General features: G+C 38.9%; 1 protein-coding gene across 3 annotated transcripts in view; it reads left to right on the plus strand.

Annotated features, from left to right (window-relative positions):
* The window catches only part of adarb1b (adenosine deaminase RNA specific B1b), a 208,794-nt gene that overhangs the window by 123,286 nt on the left and 58,767 nt on the right, over positions 1-26,741 (plus strand). For 2 of the 3 annotated variants that reach the window (XM_022680190.2, XM_049485296.1), the window contains exon 4: positions 8,846-8,898. Coding sequence is in view for 1 of the 3 variants with exons in the window: in XM_022680189.2 (XP_022535910.1) it covers positions 15,367-15,466 (100 nt within the window). In the remaining 2 variants the exon portion in view is untranslated. Of the gene's footprint in view, positions 1-8,845; positions 8,899-15,237; positions 15,467-26,741 lie in introns of those variants that run through there. The other variant, XM_022680189.2, reaches the window with a different exon arrangement.

Here is a 26,741-nt window from a genome sequence, read left to right on the forward strand (position 1 = left end):
CTCACTCAGTGGACGAGAGAGAGAGAGAGAGCAGAGCAAGCACTTGATGCTGCAGCTAAAATAGCAGGCTAGTGGTACAGGGATTTTATGACTTTTAAATAATAAATATTAAAGCATCTTGTTTGGTTTTTGCAACGTAGCTAAAAGTATGGGGCCATTTTGGATGACATACTGAGAGGTACATGTCGAGCTTTCATTTAAAATTGAAAACAGCAGCAAAAACTCTTGAAGGAAAAAGTCTTAATAATTTAAATATGATAGTACTCAGAGAGAGAGCATTACCCATAATTCTTTGTGCTTTCATTCTTTATTGTCTGTCTCTCTTGCGCTCTCTTTCTGTTCTTGTTTTGAGTTTGTTTCATGTAGTGTTTGCTTGTGCCACTCGGAAGCCCTTTCTCCGGTCATTCTTTAGTTTGGCAGATCTGGCTGTGTGTGAGGCGTGTCGGTGGCTCGTCTGATGACATCAAAAGCTTCTCTGTTCTCGTCTGCTTTGCATTCGTCGCTCATCCCGGCGAAGCCCCTCACACTGCCTAATCTGTGGCGCCTGCAGTCGAGCTCCCGGACGCTCGCTTCTGTTGTACGGGGAGCTGAACGGTAGTGCGGCAGTTCCATCAGGCCAGAGATGGAACTGCACCTAACAGATCTGACCAACTTATCACAAGTTCATACGTTCAAACAGATACTTTCTGCATTCAGACGGCCTTCACTTGAGCCTCACTCTCACTTCAGCTTCACACAGACACTCAGCCTCGTTCTGGCAGAGCTTCCTTCTGTTCTTCCTCTGGTTCGTCCTTGAGCTCCGTGTCTGCGCTGTCAGAATGTGTGATTTATGGAACTCACTTATTGAATTCCTGCCCTTTATTTTGTGCACTCTGTTTGGGCTGAATATGGACGAGGTGTTTATACCGCAGGCTGATCTGTGTATAGTCTTTCACAGCCAGCCTGTAGAGGAGTTTTGCTCTCTGCCGGCTCAGCGAACAAAGGGCTGCGAGGGATGGAGAGAGAGAGAGAAAGAGAGAGAGAGAACCCACAGCAGGTGTTTTTCTAAAGGTGTGGCTGTTTATTCTGTAAATCTGCGCTGAGTGACTTCACCCTCCGAACACGAGGAGAGGACGAAGTGTACGTGTGGGACAAATCTTATTAACACCTCTCTCTATGAGCAAGTGATGACATGCACAACAGAACAAACAAGAAAAAAAATAGACAAAGAAAAAGAAGAAGATAAAGAAGAGGCATCTGATTAAAGTCTGAGGACACTGATCCGTCCGAGATGTTTTTAATAGGAATGATTGTTCTTTTTTCCTTTCTTTTTTTATTTCCAACATTTGTGTTTTTTTACTTTTTTTTACATATTTTGAAAATGTCAACTGATCCAATCTCACTTGTTTAATGACAAATGGACCTGTGAAAATGTTTGTAAAAAGTTGTAAAAAAATGTTTATAATAAAAAAATATTTATGATCACGTAAGTGATACATGCACAAGTGAACAAAGAACAAAATAGACAAAGAAAAAGATGTCTGACTGAGGCTTTATGTAGATGTTTTTAAAAGGAATGATTGTATTATTTTTCCATTTTGATTTTGTTTAAAAATTACAAAATACAGACATTGACTTAAAAGTTAAGTAAATGTATTTTTCTCCTCTAAAGTTCTCTCTAGATAAACAGTTTTGTTCAGACAGTGTCCAGTTATGTGTGATGTTGATTTAAGAACAGATCACTCAACACTACAGTGCACTCTACTGACATCACAGAATGAGGCTAATTCTTGGATCTAGGGTAGTAGTGTTAAAGTAGTTTATAAGTGATGGCCTATTTTACATGCTTTAAAACTCCACTAGGTAGGATTGAGATTTTGTGCTCGTGGGCTCTCCCTACAGTTGCAGAGTGTAAAAAATGTTTCATTAGAACTAAAGGTCGGAAAGCAGGGCGCAGTTCTCGCGAGCGTTGGTTGCGGTCGCCTCAGAAAACTCACAGTCTGGTTTGAGCTCAGAGGAGCCCGGCACAGACACGAGAGCCCCGCTATTCCTCCTATTAAACCTCAATGGAGCGCTGCAGTGAGTTTCAAGCTGTAATTTCACTTCTTTAAAAAAAATAAAAAATCAAGGAAATCCTACCTAGTGGGACTTTAAGTAAAGAGCTTTAGTCATTATGCAAAATTTCGGAATTAGTACTGTAAGATAATTTACAGCACAGTTAACACCACAGTTTGAACATCTCAATTAAAAATCTGAAAAATACCCTGAATGCATGCAGTTTAAAGTCATTTTGTTTCTCTTAGATGTAGTTGGAACTGCCTGCATTATTGTGTATTATTTAACAGTACAATGTAAACGTTGGATATGTTTTTGCACATATAGCCTGAAACCGTTGAGCAACACGAGTGCACTGCTTCCGTTTTATCCACCACTTGCTCTCTATTGCTGTTTTACTACACTAGATGCAGGGGAGGGTTTTAGCTTTTGTGCACTTTTTGCACTCGCCATAGTCAGACACCAGTCAGCGTGAGCTAAGCATAACAAGGCATGTTGCAACTAGGTTTGGACAATAAGATTGTTTTACAATAATGTCTGTCATATTAAGAATTATTTTTATTATTTGTCAAGGGTAACAAACTTTTGGACACTGGAGTTGGGATGTGAAAATGATTGATTGAATATCCTTCTTGAATAAAATATAAATTAAATTAAATACCTACTTCACATTAATGGGCTGTTCTTGCTCATTAAAAACAGTGGGAAATATTGAGGTCAGCATAAATGATTGAGGTACTATAAGTCGATAATGTAATTAATGTGACTGGTCTAGTTGCAACCCAGTATTTTCTGTATGGCTGCATTCACAGGACTGCAGTGTCTATACTATACCATCAGTTTTAGATGTATACACGCACCATTATGTCCCTTGAATCATCGCATCACTTGCACTTAACTCGAGTTTAGACGTTTGTGACCTCTGCATCACTTTTTCAGCCATGCTGACGACTTTACTGCCCATCTTGCGTAAACATTTCCTCTAGAATGACTGGACTTCAATCTTTCACAATAGCACTTAATACAGATTGCAGTCACGCACACTCTTCCTCTCAGGCACTTCCACCACTCCTGTTCGGCTTCCCCTTCTTCTCTTCTTTCATAGGCCAGCCCCCGAGTGTGTTTAGCCCTTCGGCCCACCGGCCTGCAGGCTGTCGTCCAGCCATCACACATTTACCCCGGCGCAGATAAATGTGGCCCTGACGAGGGAGCTGCACAAGTCTCTCAGACAGCTGAACACATTATCCCCCATTGTCCCGGTGCACAGAGGAGGCTGATTTGGGCAGCGTTAGCGGCTGTAAGCTGGACCGTGACCCATCCGTCTCCCTCCACAGTCAGACTGGCTCATTCAGAATGAGTGAATTAGAATCAGCTGTGATTTTGATAATGCAGAGCCATCGTTTGGGAATACGCTGAGCAGAAGGCTAATTGTCGTGTAATGAGTTAAAAGCCTGTTGTTTCTGACTCGTCTGCAGCAAAAGCAGGGTGGTATAAATGAAGCTAAGTAACAGAAAAAGAAAAAAAAGAGTAACAGCTCCCCCTACAGGTTTTTAAAAGCACTGCAAAACTGTGGCCACACCATTATTATTGACTTTCCAGCCAACATGCTAATGTGGGCCTCAGATGTGTGTAATACAGCTCTCGAAAAAAGTATTAATAGACCATTTAAAAATCTAATGAGTTTCTTTGATTTTACCAAGTTGAAAACCTCTGGAATATAAACAAGAGAAAGATGGAGGATCACAAGCCATCAAACCAATGACTGGTGGAGGAGAACATGCCAACTGAAAACTGTGATCAAAAATCAGGGTTGTTCCACCAAACATTGATTTCTGAACTCTTAAAACTTTAAGTATGAACTTGTTTTCATTGCATTGTTTAAGCTCTGCGTTTTTTTTTTTTTTTTTTTTTTTACTATTTTAGCCATTTCTCATTTTCTGCAAATAAATGCTCTAAATGACAATTTTTTTGTTTGGAATTTGGGAGAAATGTTGTTTTATTCAAACAAATACCTATAAATAGCTAAATCAGAGAAACTGATTCAGAAACTAAAGCAGCCACTTAATTTTTGGGCTTAATGGGCTAGATGGGGCCAGAGGCTCGGATCGAGTTTGTATGTGTTGTTAATGAGTCCCAAAAATATCCTGATCCCAACACTGACCCTAGTGGGTATCCATATGTGGGGCCAAGTAGTACATATACTCAATAAACTTTGAGTTTATTAAAAAATATGTTTAAAAAGCACATACTTAAATCTACTTAATTTTGCAGAAGAAAAAAAGCACTCAAAAGCACAACCTAATGCTTTTATCTTATATTTAAATATAGGGCTAGCTTACTTACAATTGAAATATACTAAGATAGCTATAATTTGTTCCAAAATAGTACATTTAGTATGTATTTAAGTACATAATAATTTGTATGATAAAAGTATGTACTTTTCCATGTTAAATATACTTTTAAAAATACATATACTTAAATGCACTTTTCTGTTACAAGGGCAGAGAGCAGTTTGGGTTGGGTGTCTGGCTCAGTGGCCAAACCAGCAACCATCCAGCTGCAGGACTGCTTCTGTAACCTTCAGGCCACGACTGCCCGTAAACTGAACTCTCTATTTTAAACTGAACTAGACTGAACTGTCTGTTTTTATTGAAGACTCAATTTAATGCACTTTCTGGTATGTTATATTTATATTTTATTCTAATTACCTTACCTACAATTTATTTACTTAGTATTTTTTTAAGATAGACCAGGTTAAGATCTCTGTTGTTGCTAAAAGCCTAAATAGTTACAAAACATAACTCTGGAGATACATTATATTTGTATTTACACTTGATTCAGAAGTTTAGAATCACTTTTCCAATATTAAGAATTGCTGTCAATGATTAAATTTAATTTAATACTATTTAGTGTCTCAAAATGTATGTAAACAACACATTCACATAATTTCAGATTATAAGTAAGGAAAATTCCCCTTGTTCTTGTGTCATTTTCCATGATACACCCACCAGAGGCAGTGTGTATCTGCCTTATATCATTTATTTTATTCTAATAAAATAATTCATGTTGTGATATTTTGGATAGTTGACTTGTGGTAAAGTCTGATGGAAAGTCTTTTTTTTTAAGTTTGTTCATATCACAGAACAAAAAAAAAATTCATTTTACAATATCATGCAGCTTAGTTTTGGTTAAAATTCTTATGTGGCACAACAATTTCATAGCTTTTATTTTAACATTTTGTTCTAGAAAATGTCAGAACTAGTTCTGTGGAACATAAACCATTTTATTAAAGCATCTAAATATTTAAAATGTTGCACTTTAAAATCCTTTAATTTTCCCCAAAAATCATATTTTACCAGTCAGGTTGTAAGGAGCAGTAAAGCCACTCACTCTGCTGAAGTGCAGCGTTATACAGGAGTTTCAGTTTAGTTCTGTAGCACAGAGACTGGAGCAGTATTAGCATTAGATGCTAAACATGCTAAGCCCTAACTTTTTTTGGTGTTTAGAGGTGAGTATTATTGGCCAGTAGCCTGCTGCTAACTCTGGCTAGCACTGCTGGATTAGCATTAGCCGCTAACCACGCTAAGTGCTAGCTCTTTTGCAGTTCAGAAGCAAGTATTACCAGACTGTAGCCTGCGTTTTTTTTACTGTGTTAAAACAAGCTACATGAAATGATTCGCTAGCTAATTTCACCCTAGCTTACCGGAACACTCAGGGTTCCTCAGTGTAGCGCTGTCATGCGGCATTAGCCGCTAACCACAGCTAGCTATAGCGATTAGCTGCTAATGCTAATGCTGCTGCAACCAGCCTAGTGGGAAACCTGGAGGTCTAAGCTTACTGTAAATAAATGGAAGCGCTTTACTCACCCAAATAAACAGTTTTCAACAAAACAAATTAGGTGTAGATTAACATTCTGACTTTACATTGACTTTAAGATATGTTTTTTTTTTTACAGTTTTGTTGACCTAGTTTAGCTTTACCTAACTTAGTTTATCTTTTTAAGTTTTTCAATGTATGTTGGTATCTGTTGAAGAACAAGAAAATAATGTGCTTTTATTTTAGCAAATAAAATGTAGGTAAAAAAGTACTGCAAACTTTTAAACAATATTGTTTATCTGGATTGCTTATGCTTCATATTTCAGCTCATTTTTAAATGATTATTTATTTAATTTTAGGTTAAATGATTGTCTGATTCCTAAATGAACAGTTAAAATCTCACATTTGACAGGAGTGTTTCACACTAATAAAACTGAGCTGAGAGATGTGCAGCAGATCAGCAGTGAGTACAGGAAGTGTGTGAGTTAGTGGCCAGAAGCTGAATTGTCCAGTCAGAGTCTGATTTGGTTGGTGCTCTGCGTGAGGGAGAGACGGGGAGAGTTCTCACGGCAGGCTCTTAATTAGGACAGCCCTGTGTGTCCCTGCAGGACCCCTCGGGTTAAAGATCCCTGCTGCTGCTGCTGCTGCTGTTAGCACGCAGACTGACCAGTGTATTTCCGCTGTACACTACTGCTTTAATCAGCTGCTGCTTTACTGAAAGACTTCTTCATCTGTATGATGATCCTCCTTATCCTCCTTCTCCTCCTGCTGCTGATGCTGCTTTTACCAGACTCCCACTGATTAAACGTGATGTTTCAGTATACTCTATAAATGCTTACTAGTGCATCTTTAAAAAAATAATATTGATGAAAAGTTACTTTATTTCAGTAATTCAGTTCAAAATGTTAAACTCATATATTATATAGATGTATTACACACAGAGTGATCCATTTTAAGTGTTTATTTCTTTTATTGTTGATGATTATGACTTATAGCCAATGAAAACCAAACAAAAATCAGCGTCTCAGAAAATTGGAATACTATATAAAACCAACTGGTACTTTTGGCAGTGTGGGCAGTATGCCAAGTCCTGCTGGAAAATGAAATCTGCATAAAGGTTTTCAGTAGAGGGAAGCATGAAGTGCTGAAAGATTTCTCGAGAAAACAAAACTGCTCTGACTTTAGACTTGATAAAACACAGTGGTACCACACCAGCAAATGACGTGACTCTCCAAACCATTATATACAGCTAGATCACCACTGCACACCTAGGCCTCTTTTAAGGGTCTCTTGTTGGATGATGTTACTGGAAACCACTGTCAGTGATCAGAACTGGGCCTCTGGATACAGAGTTCTTCCCCTCTTTTGCTTTATAATGAACAGGTGGAGTGCGCCCCCTAACTGCTAGCACTATGCACTGCAAATGAAACTGATGTTAGTTTAAGCTTTTAGGAATGTAATATTTTCACTTGCTTTCACTTCTTTCTTTCTCTTGTTTTCTCTTTTTTGATTGTTCTTATCTAGAATATAAATAGGTTAATTATATCCTTTTTCACATTCCTATCTCTTTTCTCTTCCTATTGTCTCTGATACTATATTTTCTATTTGCACCTGTTCTCTCCTATTCTCTTCTTTGTTTTTTTTTCTTTTCAGATCTGCTCTCTCGTCATCTATTTTCTTTTATTTTCTCTGGTCATTTATCTCTTCTCTTGTGTTTTCTCTTTTATTGTTTTGGCATTTTATTTCTTTACATTGTGTCTCTCTTCTTTTCCCGTTTTCTCTTCTCATCTCTTCTAGTCTCCTCTACTCTGTTTTTCCCAGTTTGTTTTGTTTTCTCATCGTTCTTTCTATTTTTTCAATTCTCTATTCTCTTTTCTTCTCATTTTTGTGGTATCTTCTTCTTATTTCTCTTTTCTTCCTTTGTACCATCGTCTCATGAACACTTTCACCTCTTCCCTACCTCCCATAGTTTCTCTTCACTTTTCTAAACATACTCTCTTCTCTTGCCCCCTTTTTCTATTCTCGTCTGCTTTGTCACCTTCTCATCTCTTCTCTTCTTATCTAGAATATATTATTTTTCACATTCCCATCTATTTTCTCTGACACTCTGTTTTTTATTTGCTCCTGTTCTTTTCTATTCTTTTCTCTGTTTTTGTTTTTCTTTTCAGATCTGCTCTTGTCATCTAATTTCTTTTATTTTCTCTGGTCATATATCTCTTCTTTTGTGTTTTCTGTTTTCTTAACTTGACATTTTCTTTCATCACATCACATTTCTCTTCTTTCTTTCTTTTTCCCAATTTATCTTCTTTTAATTCTATTCTATTTACTTCTACTTTTTCTGCTCTTTTCTTATTATTCCCCTTTTCTTCTTTTCTACCATCTTTTCTACACTGTTTCACTTTTCTCTTCTCTTTTTAATCTCTCTTTTTATTATTCCTCTTTTCTTCTTTTCTCTTCTCTTTTACAATAGTTTTTCTAATCACTCCTCTTCTGCTCTCTGGCTCTACTTTCTCCATCTGTGGCTTTGGATAGAGGGCTTGTTATTTTTGTTCTTCATATAAAACGTTTTTAAAGTCTCCTCCTGTTTTTATAAGGATTTGGTGCGTGCCTGTTTTTAGGGTAGTGACCATACTGGCTTGGCCAGATCCCGGTCCTGGAGAACCGATCCTCTGGTTACACCCAGCGCACAGCCACAGTTCTGCTGGCTTGTTAATTCTAACTGTGTCTGACAGTGAGATTCTAATCCCACATGGGCTTTAATGCATCAGAGAGCTGCTGATGGGTATGGCCTGTAGCTGCAGCTCCACTGAGGTACAGGTCTGTTTCACAGTTCAGGACAGGAGTGAAGCAGTGTTAGTAACCTCGTGGCAGGCCGTCATCCTGAAGCGCTGATGGTCTGGTGGATCAGGTGGCTCCTCTAAAGCCTATTTGAGTTGCTGTCAGAAAGCCCTGAGCCACTGTTGACCTGCTCTTCCTCTCTCTGTCTCTCTCTCAGACAGGTCCGCTGATCCAGGAGAAGACTGGCGCTAACAGCTAGTGGAGACCCAGGTGTGTAGATCCTCTTTATCATTTCAGTCCATCTTTCTCGCTCAGTCACTCCATCATCTGCTGTATTCCCTCAACCCTGCTGAGTCCAGTGAATTAGACCTCACTCCATCATTCCATTCAGAGCGTAATTGAATTTTTTTGCTCCTTGACTTATTCAGTGAGTCAGCGTGCGAGTCGGTCAGTTAGTCCAGGCTGTTAACCCTGCTTAAGCATTCAGGGCAATGCTTTCACACCCACATCAAGCATGAAGGGCATCCAGTGGAGAATCACTGCTCATGGTCATTTAGGAAAATTGAGCCCATTGTCTAAATGTGATTTAATTGGATAGACTGAACAGAATTAGAAGGGGGTGGAGATGTGGGCCTCTGATGTCATGTCAGCAATCTGTAGTCATTATGCTCAGTGGTGTTCCTCAGTATCAGAGATCAATAGATGACAACTTTGAAAATTATTGTTATTATGAAAAATCTATCCGGATACAATCTAGATAAGCCTAAATCAGATTTCATACGGTTGTTCAGACTATCAAAAGTCAATCTGGATACAGTCTAGATAAGCCTAAATCAGATTTAATGTGATTTCTGGCTGTTTAGACTATAAAAAATAAAATCAATCTGCATACAATCTAGATAAGCTTAAAAGGAAATACACTTTATTTATGTCTCTTCTGTCTCAAGATTGATTGGATATAGTCTAGATATGTCTAATGTGATTTCATGTGATGTGTAGCTGTTCAGACTATGATAAATCAATCTAAATACAATCTAGATGAGCCTTGATTGGATTACATGTGATTTCTGGCTGTTCAGACTATAAAAAATGTATCTGGATACAGGTTTATTAAGCCTACATGGGATTTCATGTGATTTCTGGCTGTTCAAACTATGAAAAATCAATCAGGATACAATCTATAGATAAGCCTAAATAGGATTTCATGTAATTTCTGGATGTTCAGACTATGTGAAATCAATCTGGACACAATCTAGATAAGCCAAATCAGATTCCATGTGATTTCTGGCTGTTCAGACTATGATAAATCAATCTGGATACTGTCTAGATAAGCCTTAATGGGATTTCATGTGATTTCTGGCTGTTCAGAGTATGAAAAATCAATCTGGATACAGATCAAATAAGCCTGAATGGAATGTATGTGATTTCTAGCTGTTCAAACTATGAAAACCAATCTGGATACAGTCTAGATAAGCCTTAATAAGATTCCATGTGCTTTCTAGCTGTTTAGACTATGAAAAATCAATCTGGATACAGTCTAGATAAGCCTTAATAAGATTCCATGTGCTTTCTAGCTGTTTAGACTATGAAAAATCAATCTGGATACAGTCTAGATAAGCCTAAATTGGATTTCATGTGATTTCTGTCTGTTTAGACTATGACAAATCCATCTGGATACAGTCTAGATAAGCTTAAATGGGAATACACTTTATTTCTGTCTGTTCAGACTATGAATAATCAATATGGATACAGTCTAGATATGTCTAAATGTGATTACATGCATTTCTATCTCTTCAGACTATCAAAAATCAATTATCTGATTCTAGTCTGAACATTGACCAAAATTGACTGTGATTAGACTACATTTCAGAGTAAGTATAGGATCACTGAAAGTATGTGTGGGTATGTGAGACAATGGTTTCAGCTGCTGGAGTCCTGACTGCACATATTCATCTTCATTCTTCTGCATCTAGCAGCACATTACACATCTACACACAGCACCACATCATTCTTCTTTCTTTTTCTACATCTGAAAGCATATTACAGTGTATGAAACATGGTGTAGTGTTTCTGTTTGTTATCTGGAGCACTAATGAGCAGTCAGCGGGGTATGTGCTGTATTCTGTAGCATTTCTCTCCCTACACCCCACCCCCCCTCCCTCATCTGCCCCACATACACACGCGGGGCGTTTAAGGTAAGCGTGCAGTGGCGTCTCTGAGCAGTAGATGGTGCTGTTGAGCTGCAGGTTAAATAGGTTCCACTCAGAGCTTATGAGATTAGTGAGAGTAAAAGTGGAAGCAGGTTTTAAACAGTATAAAGCAGTATAAATGTCTGAATTGATGTGTGAGGGTTTTGATGATGAGCAGAAGCGCTGCAGTGCAGAGATTAGAAAAGCAAAGTGTGGAACACTGTGAATCAGAGTGTCAGCAGTGAAGTCAGGGAGCTTTACCACTATTTAGTACTGTTAATAGAAGTAGTGTGTTCATGTTGTGAAACACACTGGGATAAATTATGCCATTTCCAAGTGAAAGTCATTTCATAAGGAACGGAGGCTAGTTCTGTGAATGATATATTATTATGAATATTGTCACTGTGCCGTTTTTGTTGACATGAAGTGAATCTGGCAGTTGTTTTTACATTGTGTCAGTTTTTTTCTCAAGGAATAGACCAATAGAAATACATCTGTTGGAATTAAATTTTTTTACCCTTTAAAAAATCTCATTTAATGGCTTTTTTTTTCTTTTAATAAATATGAACGTCTAAAATAAAAATTATTAAAAAATGAACGTCTGTTTTCTAGCGCATTAAGGATGTCTACATCAAAGTGCAAGGGTGTCACAATGGAAGCGCCTAAGTAGACAAAACGTGTGCTGTCCGTTTGGCCCTTACTACTCAAAGTGTCAATTTTATTTATTTATTAATTTAATTATTTAGTTAGTAAGTGTATGTGAAAGTCATATCTGTCAAGTCTCCCGTTTTGGCCGGGAAACTGTATTTTACCCCTCTTTCCCGCAGTCCTCCCGTATTAGTATTTTCCGTAAATTTCCCGCATTATATTAAAATAAAATAAAAAACATAATTCATGAGTAGATACGCCACTGACCGCTGTGCAAATGGGAAATCTCTTAAAGCCAATCATGGAGCCAGTTCAAGGATTAAGTTCCGCCTCTCAGGAGAAACAGCCAATCAGCTTGCTGGTTTTGCAGCGCCCGGGGGACAGTAGGAAAGCCCCTCTTCGCTGTGGAGGATTTTTTTTTTTTTTTTATTTTTTTGGCAGCGGGGTGCAGCGAGCTGATGTTAAAACATGTGGATATACGGCGATTTTTCTAAAAGTAAGGTAACTGTTTCTAATCATGTGGTCAACTGTGATGACCTTGTGTTTGATAGCTGGTTACAAATACACGTCTACCAATTAAAACACACATATTAAACCCACTGTGCTTAATAAAATACAGCTTGTGACTAGTCAGATAGCTTAACTTTGTAATAGACCACTGAAGTCTATTCTTTTCAAAAACTGGCCTCTATCACATTCTGTGGTAAATAAATATGTTCAGAACCCTGTACGTTTTATTCTGTGTACATTTACCTACTGAACATCACTGGAAAAACGCTAACTCTAAGCTAATGCTTAACTGAGGAAACAGCACAGCAGCAGGGAATGCCAGCAAACTCCAGTCAGAACGTGTTTTGGATTATTCTTCTTCACAGAGGATCATTAAAGCATTCAGAGAGGTGAAATTCACTATGATGATGTTCAGCAGTGTAGCCTCTGTGTTACAGATTTAAAAGGCAGATAATAAGAGAAAATGAGCTTTAGCTGCTCAGCTGTTCCCAGTTCAAGAGCCCCGCTGGTTTAGTATTTAATTACTGGTTCCTCAGTGGTAAATACTAATTCCTCACAGCTGACCCAAATAATCAACTAACAACCAACTAATCAACTAACTATCTGCCCTCACTGAGGAGGGCTGAATGATACAGCAGGAAAACTAGCAGGACAGTTCTACTCCATAACCACAAAGCTAACCTAGCTAACTGAAGAACAGTAAAGAATGAAAAAAGGCTTCATGTGTTTCTTTTCCCCCCACTGAAACCTATTATAAGGACAAATCTGACTTTTTGGGGCTTTATGTACTAAAACAACGAGAAACTTCCTTTATTTATTTCACTGCATAATAAACATAATCAGAATCCTAATAAGATAAACCACCCACTATAACCCACATTACTGACCCGTTGTAAAATCCAGAGAGGCTGGGAGTAAACAGGCTGGATGAAGAGCTCCACTAACGATAAATTATGTATTTTAAGGTGGTGTTGGACCGGTGTAATTAGAGCTCATACTAAAAGAGTAGCGTGTAAAACAGCCAAACACGATACATCACTCGTCTCCATAATAATGGTAAAACGTGCTACAGCGTTTAAAGCTGGTTCTGCAGTAACTCGGTGCTGTTTGGTTAGTAATTCCCTGCTCTTCTCAGTGAGGGCAGTTGCATTAGTTAGATCAGCTGTGTGTAATGTACTGTGAACATATGGCTGGAGTTCGCTGGTGTTGCGCCGAAAAGAGTCCCCTGCTGATCTGTGCATCCATTCATTTTCCTCATAGGCAAAAATCACTTAGATACGAACGCCATACGAGGACTACACAATAACGCACGACTTGAGTGGTCTATTAGCTTGATAGGTAGTCAATGTTTGAGGAAAGAAAAAAAACTATTTATGTAATGTTCAACTTGCTCTGATGTGCCTGATCAACCAATAACTAATTAGTTTTTAAATTATGTTTATTAATTTAGGATTGCAGGACTTACTGTAAGCTATAATGAATAAAAATCAATTTAGCTAACTAGTTAGCTAGAAGCTGGATGTTGTGGATAGTCAGAATTTAGTACAATACTTTATGTTGGTCATTTAAAGCAGTTTCTTAATGAAGATACAATCTGGCTGTTTAGACTGGGTTCACTTTTGATCCCTGATACCTTAGATCAAAATACATGAAAATTCGTCATCTGATTTTTTAAATTTTTTTTGCTATTTACACTGTGGCAAAAATGACAATTCTGTTGCACATAGAAAGAAAATTGAATTTAAGACATATTTACATGCAGTGTGAATGTAGAAGACAAAAATGTTAATGTCTGGTATAAAGATATGATGCATAAAGCTCCACAAATTAGATTTTGCTGTGTTAGTGGCTCATATTTAAGGGGTTGATGTATTTCGACCCACAGTGGTAACTTAACTGGCTGGAAGCTGTAATATCCTGCTCTGAACAAAAGATGGCACCAGAGTTCTATTTTGAGTTGGAGGCATCAGCAAGCTTCTAGCAGTGCAACAGTCACTGAGCAAGCATATAAGCTGACTTTAGGAATGACTGTGGAATAGATTTAATATGGGTTTTATTGCTGATTTTACAGGCCACAGCCTCTTTCTGCCTGGCTTTGGACACTACTCGTAAAAACCAAGCCTGCTGTCATAGTGCACAGAACACAGAGTGATAAATAGACAGCAGGACCTGTAAATTCTCAGTGACAGCAGCTATATATTTTATGTATCCACATATTGAAGATGCTTTTTAATTAATTTAAATATTACACTCATCATGTAAGACATGGTTGCAGATAGAATGAGGTGTTGGGCTGCAGTTCAAGTAGGAAGGAAGATGAAAGTGATCAGGATCAATCAGTGACTACAAATCTAGACTGGTACAAGCAAAATGTATTAAGCTATATGTGTAAAGCAACGTGAATAAAGATGTAGAGGTTCCTAATGGTATACTGCAATAATCCATCCCATGCAACTTGAATTTTCAGTTGGAGAATTTTTCTGTTGGAACAAGGCAAGCTCTTGAGATGGCTTCAGTATGTGGATGAGCATTGTCCTGTTGAAACAGTACACCGAGGTATGTTTGCTCAGAAAAGGGTAAAGTGATAAAGACCAAGGGCCCTATTAAGGGTTTAACCTGCACAAGGAGCGCTGCGATGCTCATTGCTATCTTACACCCTTAAACAGTCTATTTTTACACCTTGCACCACTGCCGATAAAATAGCATCGGAGTTTAGGAACACGTACACGCTAATGGCCATGGTGGTCTGGAAGTGACGTGTGTTCAGGTAAATTTCTGCCGTGTTTCTGTCTTGGCGGTGGGAAATTGAATTGAATTGATAATAAGCCCTCACAGCAGTGAATTCACCACTAAAGGCAGCTTAAGGCTTCTTTTATAAACACAACAAAACACAGTACAGTTCACTCTGTTTACTGCAAATGTGTGTACAGTCTAAACAACAGGGATTTGGGTGTCAGTTCTTTCTTGTGTGTTTGAACCTGTTCAGAAGCGTCTGTGCTGTAGTTCAGTGAGCAGAGCAGTGTAGAGAACGAGAGAGAGAACGTTCCGGTCCCTCCCCTCCGAGTCTAGCTGTAGAAACTCAGAGCAGGCTGCGCTCTCTTTTCTCGCCTGCCTTTTTTGATTCCGCCGCTTACTGAGTGCTGAGTGGATAGGAGGGGGGGACCACGTGTTTGCATGTGTGTCTGTGTGTGTGTGTGCCATTGCGCTGGAGCACGTGTGCGTGTGTATGTGTGTGTGTGGTGTTGGTGAGAAGCGTGCTGGGAGAGAGGGGTCGCTCACACCTCCACAGCGAGAACAGGAAAGGAGCAAAGGAGGAACGGATAGAGCAGAGCAGGAGGAAAAGAGAAAAGGAAGCTGGTGCGAGGTGGTGGCGAGTCAGAGCCGGTCACTCATGGCTCTGCTGCTGGACTGCCCGCCCTGCCTGGGCGCCTACTACTGCCTGATGAGGACCAGGGTCAAGAGGAGGCGCAAGAAACGCTCCGAGCGCAAAGGTCAGCTCCTCACAGACACAGACAGCGCAGGACTGGAGAGACTGTCCGTCTGCATTAACCCTCAGTAGTGCTATGGCTGTAGGTCTGAGAGCAGGGGGAGGCTGGGAGGTGTGTAGTGGTGTGTGTGTGTGTGTGTGTGTGTGTGTGTGGTATGGAGATGTGTGTTATGGGGTTGCATGCTGTTGGAATACAGCTCTGTAAAAACATTTTTAAGAGACCACTTCAGTTTCTGAATCGGGTTCTCTGATTTTGCTATTTATAGGTATATGTTTGAGTAAAATGAACATTGTTGTTTTATTCTATACGGACAACATTTCTCCCTAATTCCAAATAAAAATAATTTATTTGCAAAAAATGAGAATTGGCAAAAAAGATGCAGAGCTAACAGACCTCAAATAATTCAAAGAAATTAAGTTCATATTCATGAAGTTTTCAGACAATATTTGGTGGAATTTCCCTGTTTTTTAGTCAAAGTTTTGTGCATCTTTGGGCAATCTCCTCCACAAATCTTACACACTGCTTTTGGATAACTTTAAACTTGGAAAAATAACTGCAAAAATTCAAGCAGTTCAGCTTGATTTGACGGCTTATGATCATCCATCTTCCTTTGGTTATATTTCAGAGGTTTTCAATTTGGTAAAATCAAAGAAACTCATCTTTTTTATCACTGTGAAGGGGTCTCTTTTTTCAGAGCTGAACACTTTACTGTCTTTGGTTGTGTCTTTGATATTTAATGGCTGTTTAATGCGGCACATGTTTGAATATAGACTATTTGACCCATGATTGGCTTTTAATAGAAGTTTTTTTTTTCTCCATTTTGAGGAGGTTGTTTTTTATATTTGCGATTGGGCAAGACTTGCTTTAAGTTGTCTTTAACTATAAAATCAAATGAACTGTGGACTAAAAAGTTTCGGGATGCCTGCTCATTCATTGCTTCTTCTCAAATCTTGTTCTTGTTCTTCTTTTTTTTTTTTTTGAGTAACCATCTCTAAGAGCAGACTTTCTGCTTTTTTGTGGTGAATTGTTGTGCGTATTTGATTAGTAAGTGAGGTCAGAATGTTGCAAGATCTCCTCAACACCTCATCCCCTACTCACTGGTTGGAGCACCTTAATCTTATAGAGATATGCATTCAGTAAAAGAGGAGTCTACAAACCTTTGGGCGCACAGTGTATGTGATTTTTTTTATACCCTCTGCAACATCAGTTTTAGTTCTCAAAGTATAAAGGGTTAAACATGATTGCATTCTGTGTTAGTGCTGTCAAAAAACATTTTCACGATTTTAGACTTTTGAACATAGTGTAAATGTGGCAGTTGTTCTTTACACCATATTAACACTTCTTGATGAGTGGACCAGTGGAAATGTTTCAAAAACTTCCATTGAAAGCTGTTTAGCTGCTCTTTTGGAAGGTTTCTGTGTTATGTGCAAAAAGGGATAAACATGCGTTTACTTGTTTTTTTACTTCATATACAGCTCTGGAAAAATTAAGAGACCACTGTAGTTTCTGAATCAGTTTCTCTGATTTTGCTATTTATAGGTATATGTTTGAGTAAAATGAACATTGTTGTTTTATTCTATAAACTACATACAACATTTCTCCCAAAATATTGTAATTTAGAGCATTTATTTGCAGAAAAGGAAAAACATTTATATTCGTAAAGGTTTAAGAGTCAATATTTTTAAGAAATCAATATTTGGTGGAATAACCCTGATTTTCAATCACAGTTTTCATGCATCTTGGCATGTTCTCCTCCACCAGTCTTACACAATGCTTTTGGATAACTTTATGCCTTTACTCCTGGTCCAAAAATTCAAGCAGTTCAGTTTGGTTTGATGGATTGTGATCATCCGTCTTCCTCTTGATTATATTCCAGAGGTTTTCAATTTGGTGAAAGTCAAAGAAACTCATCATTTTTAAGTGGTCTCTTGTAAGTGTAACTGTGGAAATGGGCAGTTTTGTAGGAGCCTGGTTTGCTGGAGACCAGTACCAGTAGACTTTTCATTTCTGCTCTGAAACTCAGAGTATTGCATTTATTTGTATCTGATTGTAGCACTGCCATTGTTGATATACAGTATCATTAACAGAAGTTACTGTTACCCATCCTAACAGAACCTGTGCTGGTGAAAGTATTTTGGTAATTGCAAAATATTTGTAGTATGTTGAATTTTTATGTAATTCTAGTAATAGCATATACTTAGGGGGTTGTATAAGTTTGTTTTCTTGTTTGCTTGTTTTTCCTTCTATCTCGCACTTTCTCTCACCTGAGTTCATAAATTCAGCAGAGCTCATTCTATGAGTCGCTACATACCTGATATTCATACCTCTGTGTCTACAGTGCCACAGTACACAGCTCACAGGGATCTATTCTATAACAGAATTCATTTGCTGCAGTGCCTGGCTCTGGGCTCAGTCAGTTATGGGACAGGCTGTGACTGTGTGCATGTGTGTGTGTGTGTGTGTGTGTGTGTGTGTGTGTGTGTGTGTGTGTGTGTGAGGGCTGATGAAGCACCATAGAAATCTGTTAGACAGGCAAAAACTCCAGCGACAGCCTTACCTGTGCTCAAGCTGCCATCAAAGCCATTAGTAGACATGAGAACACTCCTGCTTTTCAGGGCACACACTATGATTTATACATCAGCACAGCAGGCTGCCTCTGCCTGGGTGATTTGGCTTGTTGTGGAGAGCTGAATAAAGCAAGCGGGGTATTTTGTACCTTGCCTGCATTGTCCTCAGAACTTAGTCTTTCAGCCAGGGGCTAACACAACCTCAACCTGCTGAACCTTTACTCACAGGTTCACACTTAATAGTACTTGTGTTCTAATCTTCTAATAGGAGTTTACTGTTTATTGTTTGTGAAAATACAACTTGGCAATATGATACAGGGGTTATTATTCGTTCAGTATATTACAATACATTGTGATACTGTATGCAAGGCGATATACAGGGGTTGGACAATCAAAATGAAACACCTATCATTTTAGTGTGGGAGGTTTCATGGCTAAATTGCACCAGCCTGGTGGCCAATCTTCATTAATTTCACATTGCACCAGTAAGAGCACAGTGTGAAGGTTCAATTAGCAGGGTAAGAGCACAGTTTTGCTCAAAATATTGCAATACACACAACATTATGGGTGACATACCAGAGTTCAAAAGAGGACATATTGTTGGTGCACGTCTTGCTGGCACATCTGTGACCAAGACAACAAGTCTTTGTGATGTATCAAGAGCCACGGTATCCAGGATAATGTCAGCGTACCACCAAGAAGGATGAACCACATCCAACAGGATTAACTGTGGATGCAAGAGGAAGCTGTCTGAAAGGAATGTTCGGGTGCTAACCCGGATTGTATCCAAGAAACGTAAAACCACGGCTGCCCAAATCACGGCAGAATTCAATGAGCACCTCAACTCTCCTGTTTCCACCAGAACTGTCCGTCTGTAAAATAAATTATTGTGGTCTAAAACCAGGTGTTTTAGTTTCTGTGTCCGACCCCTGTATTTCCTAATTTTAGGGGAAAAAAACGTGCATTGTATGAAAAACATAGTTAATTCATCAGGATTAAAAAATGTAAAAGACACAGTAAAAGACACAAAAAAAAAGTAAAAGACACAAAATGAAGCACTGTCTGACACCAGTCTCTTTATATGTATACTAATAATTTAAATACTTATATACTTATATATATGCTTATACAATACTGTGTTTTGTATCGGCCTGCAGCTAACACCTGCTAGGACTGCTGGAGCAGCATTAGCATTACCCACTAACTGCGCTAAGCTAAACTGTTCAGAGGTGAGTATATTGAACGGTAGCCTGCGTGTTTACTGTTTTAAAATAATCTACATGGGACAAACCATTTGCTAATTTCGCCCTGGCTTTCTGGTAACACTCAGGGTTCCTCAGTGTAGCGCTGTTGGGTGGCATTAGCCACTAACTGCGGCTAGTGCTAGCGGTTACCTGCTAATGCTAATGCGGCTGCATCTAGCCTTAGTAGAAATCTGGAAATCTAAGCTTACTGTAAATAAACTGAAATGCTTTACTCACCCAGATAAACAGTTTACAGGAGAGAAATCCGTGTAGATTAACATCCAGAGCTCGCTTGACTTTAAAAGAAAATGTTTTTTTATAAGAAGCGGTGAGACCTGCTGAATTAGAAGGAAACATGGCAACACCCCAGTGCCTTATTAGTGTTGCATAATGCACTTTATAATCCACTGCAATTTGTGTATGAAAATTTACCAGAAAACAGACGTTTATTGATAGTGCGCTATATAATACAGTGCGACAAATATATATATATATATAAATATATATATATCCTATATACATATGGCTCTTCAAGACCATTATGCCACTGATATAATGAGGATATCATAACATAATAATGCATTTACATATTACTGTGAACTAAGAGCAGTTAATGTTTAAAAGTAATATATTTCCAGATAGTGGAATTAGAATGCCTTACCCTTAGAACCTTTGTCAGGGTGCTCGCTCACAAGATAACACCTCACAACTTACCCAAGCTGTCCCCTGAGATAACACTATTGCTAACCCATGAGTTTTTCGTTATATACAATAACAGTGAAGCAGGTTAAAGTGCAGTGAAGTCTCTGGATTTCCTCCAGGTTGTCAGTCTGTCCCATCAAGACTATAGAAATAGCAAGGTTTTGTTTGAAGCCTTAAATCCCAGTGAAATTTGTGCAGTCAGAATGCAGCATGCCAGTGGGTTTGAGTAAGTGCAGCAGTAGCAGTAGGTACTGGTCAGATAGAGTGAGGATTTCTCCTGCTGGCTGAGGCTCTGCAGGGTCGGCCGGGCCTGTGTGTGTGTGTGTGTGGCTGTGTGTGTGTGTGGCTGTGTGGGATTAGCGGCCAGCACAGCGGAGGCTGCAGGCAGTGAGCTGTTCTTTTAGAAAAGTGTTTACTGCACGTTAGCCATTTACCTTCCCACACACAGCCTCTCCGCAGCAGCAGCCTCTCAAAATCCGGAGGTGCTGAAATAGCGTTTTGAGCCCAGCTTGCAGCCCTAATACCACATGCAACTTAAAGAGTGCGGTCACAGATTGTGCCGTGAATTCTGCCCGTTGTATCAGCTCATGGCAGGACACAGGAGCACACACTTCTTCTCCTTTAATGTGATTCAGTCAAACAGTCTTGTCTCAGTGTAATTCCCTCACAGACCTGACAGGACAGCAGTGTGGATCAGAATCCTGTCGTTCAGCTGCGCTGGCTTTTGCGTCTTTATGGTTTTTGTGTCAGTCAGATTTATGCCACGCTCGAGATTCCTAAATGGCATGAATGTGCAGTTCTAGAAAGCTGAGGTAGAGAATTGTTACATTATGAGAAGATTATTTAAATGTTAGAACAGGTTCTAAAGTTTTTAGCAGTGGTTTTAAAAATTGTGAACCTACTTTACTCAAAAATAGAATAGAATAGAATAGAAGAAAATATTGATGTATCATGTTGTATCGTGATATTTTGGGGTACAATACTGTATCAGTGTCAGTCCTCTCACTGTCTATCTGCCTGCCACTGACTCTAGTTCTCCTGAAAGAGACTCCATTTCCCACAATGCACATGACACATCGGCGTTCCGGCTTGCCGTGCTATTGAGATTGCTTACACCTGGACTCATCAGTATAAATAAATGAATCATGCTTTCACTCACTAACTCCTTGCCCAGTATTGAATCTATTTTCAAAGCTCTTCTACCTCATGTTTCCTTTGTGTTTGACCTTTTGTTTCTTTTTTGGCTACTCTTTTGCTTTCCCCGTTGACTGTCAACAGTTTGTTCTGTCTTTAAATGATTTTATGCAGAAATGTAGACTGTCAGATGGTACCAATGACTATACTGGAAGATTCTTTTGATCAATGGTCCTCAAACTAGTCTTCAGTTTTTCCCAAACAGTACACAATTTTGTTGTCTTCCTAAGTGTTAATTTTGGGTTCATAATAAAATGTGCACTGATGGCTTGTTTTTAAGAGTAAAAAGCTCTTTAGGCCATAGTGTCCTTGTTCTCTTGTTTTATAATATACAAATATGTTTAAAGTTGAGATGAAATGATTATGTTGAACATCATAGAGTCCTGAAGAACATCACTAAAAGGTTCTTTACAACAGGGAACTTCAGACCGATCCTCAGGTGCTTAAAGTCGGTCCACAGTTTTGTTCCACTTTTAAAGTTAGGTTTGTACAAAAACATTGATTATTAAAGAGTCTGTAATGTCTTCATTAAAGGGTCGTTACACTAGGGGTCTTCAGAGTGATTCTCAGGTCCTCCCAGTTGGTTCACAGTTTTGATCTTACTATATATGGACAAATATATAGACTGTCTTGAGTCCAAGAAGACTACATAGTAAAATTATTTTGGCTAGGGTCATTAAAGTAGTCCTCAGGGCCTCCCAGACTCTCCTTACTTTTGTTCTATGCCTGTATGCATTTGAAGCTGGGTTTCTGCAAAATGTAGAATGTCAGGTGGACCCAGAGGAATAGTTTAAGAACCGCTTCTTAAGGGAGTAAAGAGAGATCTTTTTCTCACACCTTTATTATCGAGATCCAGGCTCTGAGAGAGAGTCGGCCTCAGGGCTCTTTCTGCTTGTAGACTTGTAGCCCTCCTCAATTACAAACAAGCAAAATATACCAATCAGAGAAGCAGCGTGTGCAGCTCGTCTCTCTGTGCCCGGAGAGAGGGGGTTGTGGAGTTTGATGCCTCTCCATTGGGCCGCTGATGACATGTGAAATGAAGAGCAGGGCTAGTTTCTGCACAGCCAGCAGAATGGTGGAAATGAGCTGTTTCAGATGGACTGGATACTAACAGTGACGTGTGGCTCTCTCTGAAGACCAGCATCTCCCAGCAGTTACATTGTCTAAAGTAAAGGAAAGTGAACAAACGGAAGCTGAAGTTCAGAAACTGTTTTTTTTTATTTTAACACATTTTTCTTAACTTATATATAAATTAGTTTTACAAAAATGCCACATGTCATGGGATAGGGCCTAGTATTGTGTCTCTTGACTTTTGTCATGTTCCATGGAAGCTTAAAAAAAATGGACTGAAATGTGTGTTTTTTCCAGAGTCGCTAGTCCGTTTACATGAACATTTCTAGCCAGATGCTGCCAATTATAATCATTACCATCCACTGGTCAGGCCACTGTGGTTAGGCTTGTCAAGATAACTTTTTTTCTGGCCAATATACAGCTCTGAAAAACATTAAGAGACCACTTCACCATTGTTGTTTTATTCTTTGAACTACAGACAACATTTCTCACAAATTCCAAATAAAAATATTGTCATTTAGAGTGTTTATTTGCAGAAAATGAGAAAAAGCTGAAATGCAGAGCTTTCAGACCTCAACAGTTCATAATGTTTTAAGAGTTCAGAAATCAATATTTTGTGGAATGACCCTGTTTTTTTAATCACAGTTTTTATGCATCTTGGCATGTTCTCCTCCACCAGACTTACACACTGCTTTTGGATAACTTTATGCAACTCCTGGTGTGAAAATTCGAGCAGTTCAGCTTGTTTGATGGCTTGTGATCATCCATCTTCCTATTGATTATATTCCAGAGGTTTTTTTAATTTGGTAAAATCAATTTTTCCTGAGCTGTGTTGTTTCGAAAATAATTACAAAAAGAGATAACGATCATGAACGTTTAATTGTTAAGAATAGTCAATCACTGGAATTGGAAAATTAAAAAAGGTTTAAATATCTTTAATAAATAAAACAAACAACCGTTTTTTTAAACAGTCGAGCTGGCTCTTTCACGTTTAATGGGTTTGCTTTACTATGAAAAACAGAATGGGTTTTTTTTCTGTCGATAATGTAATTTTCATGACAGGCCTAACTGTGATAATGCCTTCCCGTATTGACGTGTGACATATTCCCAGTATACACAATATAGACACTGGAAAGAGATAAATGCTCACACAACTTCAGAAACGCAATCTTCTGTACAACTTGCACCCACTGTCAGGTGTACTCGCACAACCTCACTCATAAAATAACTCACAATATTATCTCACAACTTATATATGTATAGGCAGTATTAAACCGTCCCCTGATATAGCACTTCATGTTCAATTTATGAACTGCTATCCCATGACTTTTGGCATTTCATTGTATAGGACCCTTAATGAGCAAGCTGAGAGGGGAAATACATTGTGGGAAACTCTGTTATAGAATAAAAGAATGAGAAAGACTGAGAAGAACTACGACTCAAAGGGAGAATCCGTGCTCATCTGATCTTCAGCAGACAGTCAAGGTTACGATAAGCAAATGAGAGCTATGATTAAACAAATGATATAAACACAGTTCCTGGATCAGACCCATGGGAGATGTATGAGAGAGGACGAATGTTTATAAAAGATTGTTTATGAAAGCTCTGGTAGACTGTGTATAATATATAGTATATGTAAGGAATATATACAATGTTCAGAAGAAAAAAAAAAACGTGACTGAAAACTTCAGCCATTAAGACTGCCGTCATTAATATTCTGCTTTCTTTTTTTTTTTAACAAAGACTTGTGAAATGTGAATTTCCCTAATGATGCAGCTGGAGAATTCACCCAAAGCTTGAGTGTTTCATCTTTTTCAGGGATGAATTTTATAATAGGTGATTGTTCTGTCAGCCTGTGTCTGGCATTCTTAAGCGGCAGGGAGAACCCGAAGCCTTGGTCTGGTATTTTCAGTTTGTTCCAGATCTTTAGAGCAGGTTTCTTGTGAAGAAGATTCTTATTACTTGTCTTTTAACTAATAATAATTCATTACTATTTATAAAGATGCACAGAAATGTAATTGTTTGGTCCAAAAAATCAAGCAAAATTAAACATTTGACTAAAGATGAAATACTGAACAATTTTTTAACATGTTCTCATTAATTAAGTTTACCACTTTTTCACCAATAATTAATTTAAATAGTCTAAATATATGTTTGTCATGACATGATGTTCAAAGGCAATTATAAAACTACCTCAGCCGTTCAATTTGAATCATAAATTTACCTCAGCAGTGCTATACTAATCATAAACATATCTCAGCAGTGCTACCCAAGTTAAGTATGACTGAAATTTACATTGAGAACGGCAGACAGACTTTTGATGAATAAACCAATGCTATGTCTTACTGTACCTCAGCTAACATTTCTGTTCTGTTATTAACAACCAGTTTAGTAGGAGTTAGTAAACATTAGCGCAGGCCAGACACTCACAGATATCAAACACACAGTTTATAAACAAAGGGGCTAGGCTTACAGGAGTAGTATGGGACAGGCAGGGTCAGTAACAATATGACACCAAATATAAACAACATACCAGAGTGTAGTCAGACAAAAACAGGGTCATACGCGGGGAAAGATAATAAAGAATAGTCAAAAATACAAAACTAGTTTGGCTAAGAAAATAAACAATAAAAGGCAAGGCAAAAATCGGTAGTCAGAAACAAAAACAAGTCAATAACAAAGACAATAAACAAAGAAAACATGTTGTAGAAGAGCTAGCTAACTACACCCAATACTTAACAGGGAACAGAGCAAACTAAGGGATATATATACTAGACAGGCCAGGTGAAAACAATCAGTAACTGGGAGAGCAGAACAATGTAGCTTTACATGATCAGCAGAGTCAGGGAAGTCCGGTGTTTTAGTGCATGCTGGGAATTGGAGTCTTTGAGTAGTTTAGAGTCCAGAGCAGGCAGACTGAGAGCATCAGGACTGACAATGATAAGTGAAACTCAATGCTTTATTTGTTTAATTTGTAAAGAGTGAAGTAAAAATACTACAAAAGTATTGCATGCATTCTGCTTCTACTGTTCTGAACCCAGTGTTTTTACTGAAAGGTTTTTTTAATGTTTATTTTTTAATGATTGTTAATTAATCAGCAAATAATCGCCACTCTTACAGCACTCTGCATGATGTCATCTGAGCAGATCCCGCTCAGTGCCCTCCTGAAAGAGATGTCTGAATATTGGTGGGGGCAAACAATGCCAGGCCTCTTTGTTGATTAAGATGACTGGGTTATTGTGGCACTGTCATCTTGCGGGCGAGGGCTGAACAATGCCGCGCCGCTCTGTTGTAACAGGGAATTAGTTGGGTCACACGAGCGCAGCATTAACAGGGCCTAATTAGGCTTGATTAGCATGCTGCATAAAGGAGTCTGGGTGGTGCAGAGACTATTGTAGTGGAACAGTCCTCAGAGAGTATTGTGTGTGTGTGTGTGTGTGTGTGTGTAGGGAGATCCGCCCTTGGAGGAGGATGCTACGTGTTGCAGGCAGCCTCATTAAGCAAGCAGCCTGCGTGGTCTGAATGGCCTCTAATGTGTCCGATGGGTAAATAACTCTTACACAAACAAAGAATCCCACCCCACCCTCCATAATGACACGCCTGTGGTCTCCTTTCACACCTTCCCACAACTCTCCGAAATTAACTACTGGAAAGCTTTTCAGTAAGAAATCCTTCCCAAGATTCCTGATTTACAGTAGCTGTATCGGCATGATTATAATGAATACAATGTACCACATGGAAAAAGCATTACAATACAGTAACAGTAGCAAAGAATGCCAATAATAGCAGCAATAATTACAAAAGAAGTGACAACAATAGGGCTCTGTTTGGTCCAGCGGGCTATAATCAGGAGATCGCCGGTTCGAATCCTGTTCATGCAGCTTGCCATCAGCTGCCGGGGCCCTAAAAGAGCACAATTGGCCTTTCTCTCTCTTTGGGTGTGTAGTTGGCGATCTCTCTCCACATCAGTCCAAAGGCTGATGTCGATCAGCACAAGGCGTCTGCGAGCTGATGTATCGGAACCGAGTCGTTGCGCTCTCTTCCGAGTGCGATGTGATGCTACTCTGCAATGCTACATCAGCAGCAGTTCTAAAAGAGGCGGAGTCTGACGTCGCATGTATTGCAGGAGGCATGTGCTAGTCTTCACCCTCCTGGTGTTGGGGCATCACTAGTGATAAGGGGATTCCTAATAAGTGGGTTAGGTAATTGGTCATGTAAATTTGGAAGAAAATGGGAAACAATTAGAAATGAGAAAATCTCTTCTAACTAATAAAGAAGGCTTTCTATTAAGATTTGATTGCATTTGGTGACCAGAACAAGCTTTAATGGTGGATGTTGGGTGATTAACGCCCTACCTTACCTCCAACTCATCAACTCATCAATCTCAGAAGAAGTACTTGATGGAGCACCATCACTCCAGAGAACACAGTTTCAGTGCTGAACAGCGTAATACTGTAGGCTTTATACTCCTACAGCCCAGCATTGGCCGGTGACTTCAGG

This window comes from Astyanax mexicanus, chromosome 11 (assembly GCF_023375975.1).
Source record: "Astyanax mexicanus isolate ESR-SI-001 chromosome 11, AstMex3_surface, whole genome shotgun sequence".
Taxonomy (NCBI): domain Eukaryota; kingdom Metazoa; phylum Chordata; class Actinopteri; order Characiformes; family Acestrorhamphidae; genus Astyanax; species Astyanax mexicanus.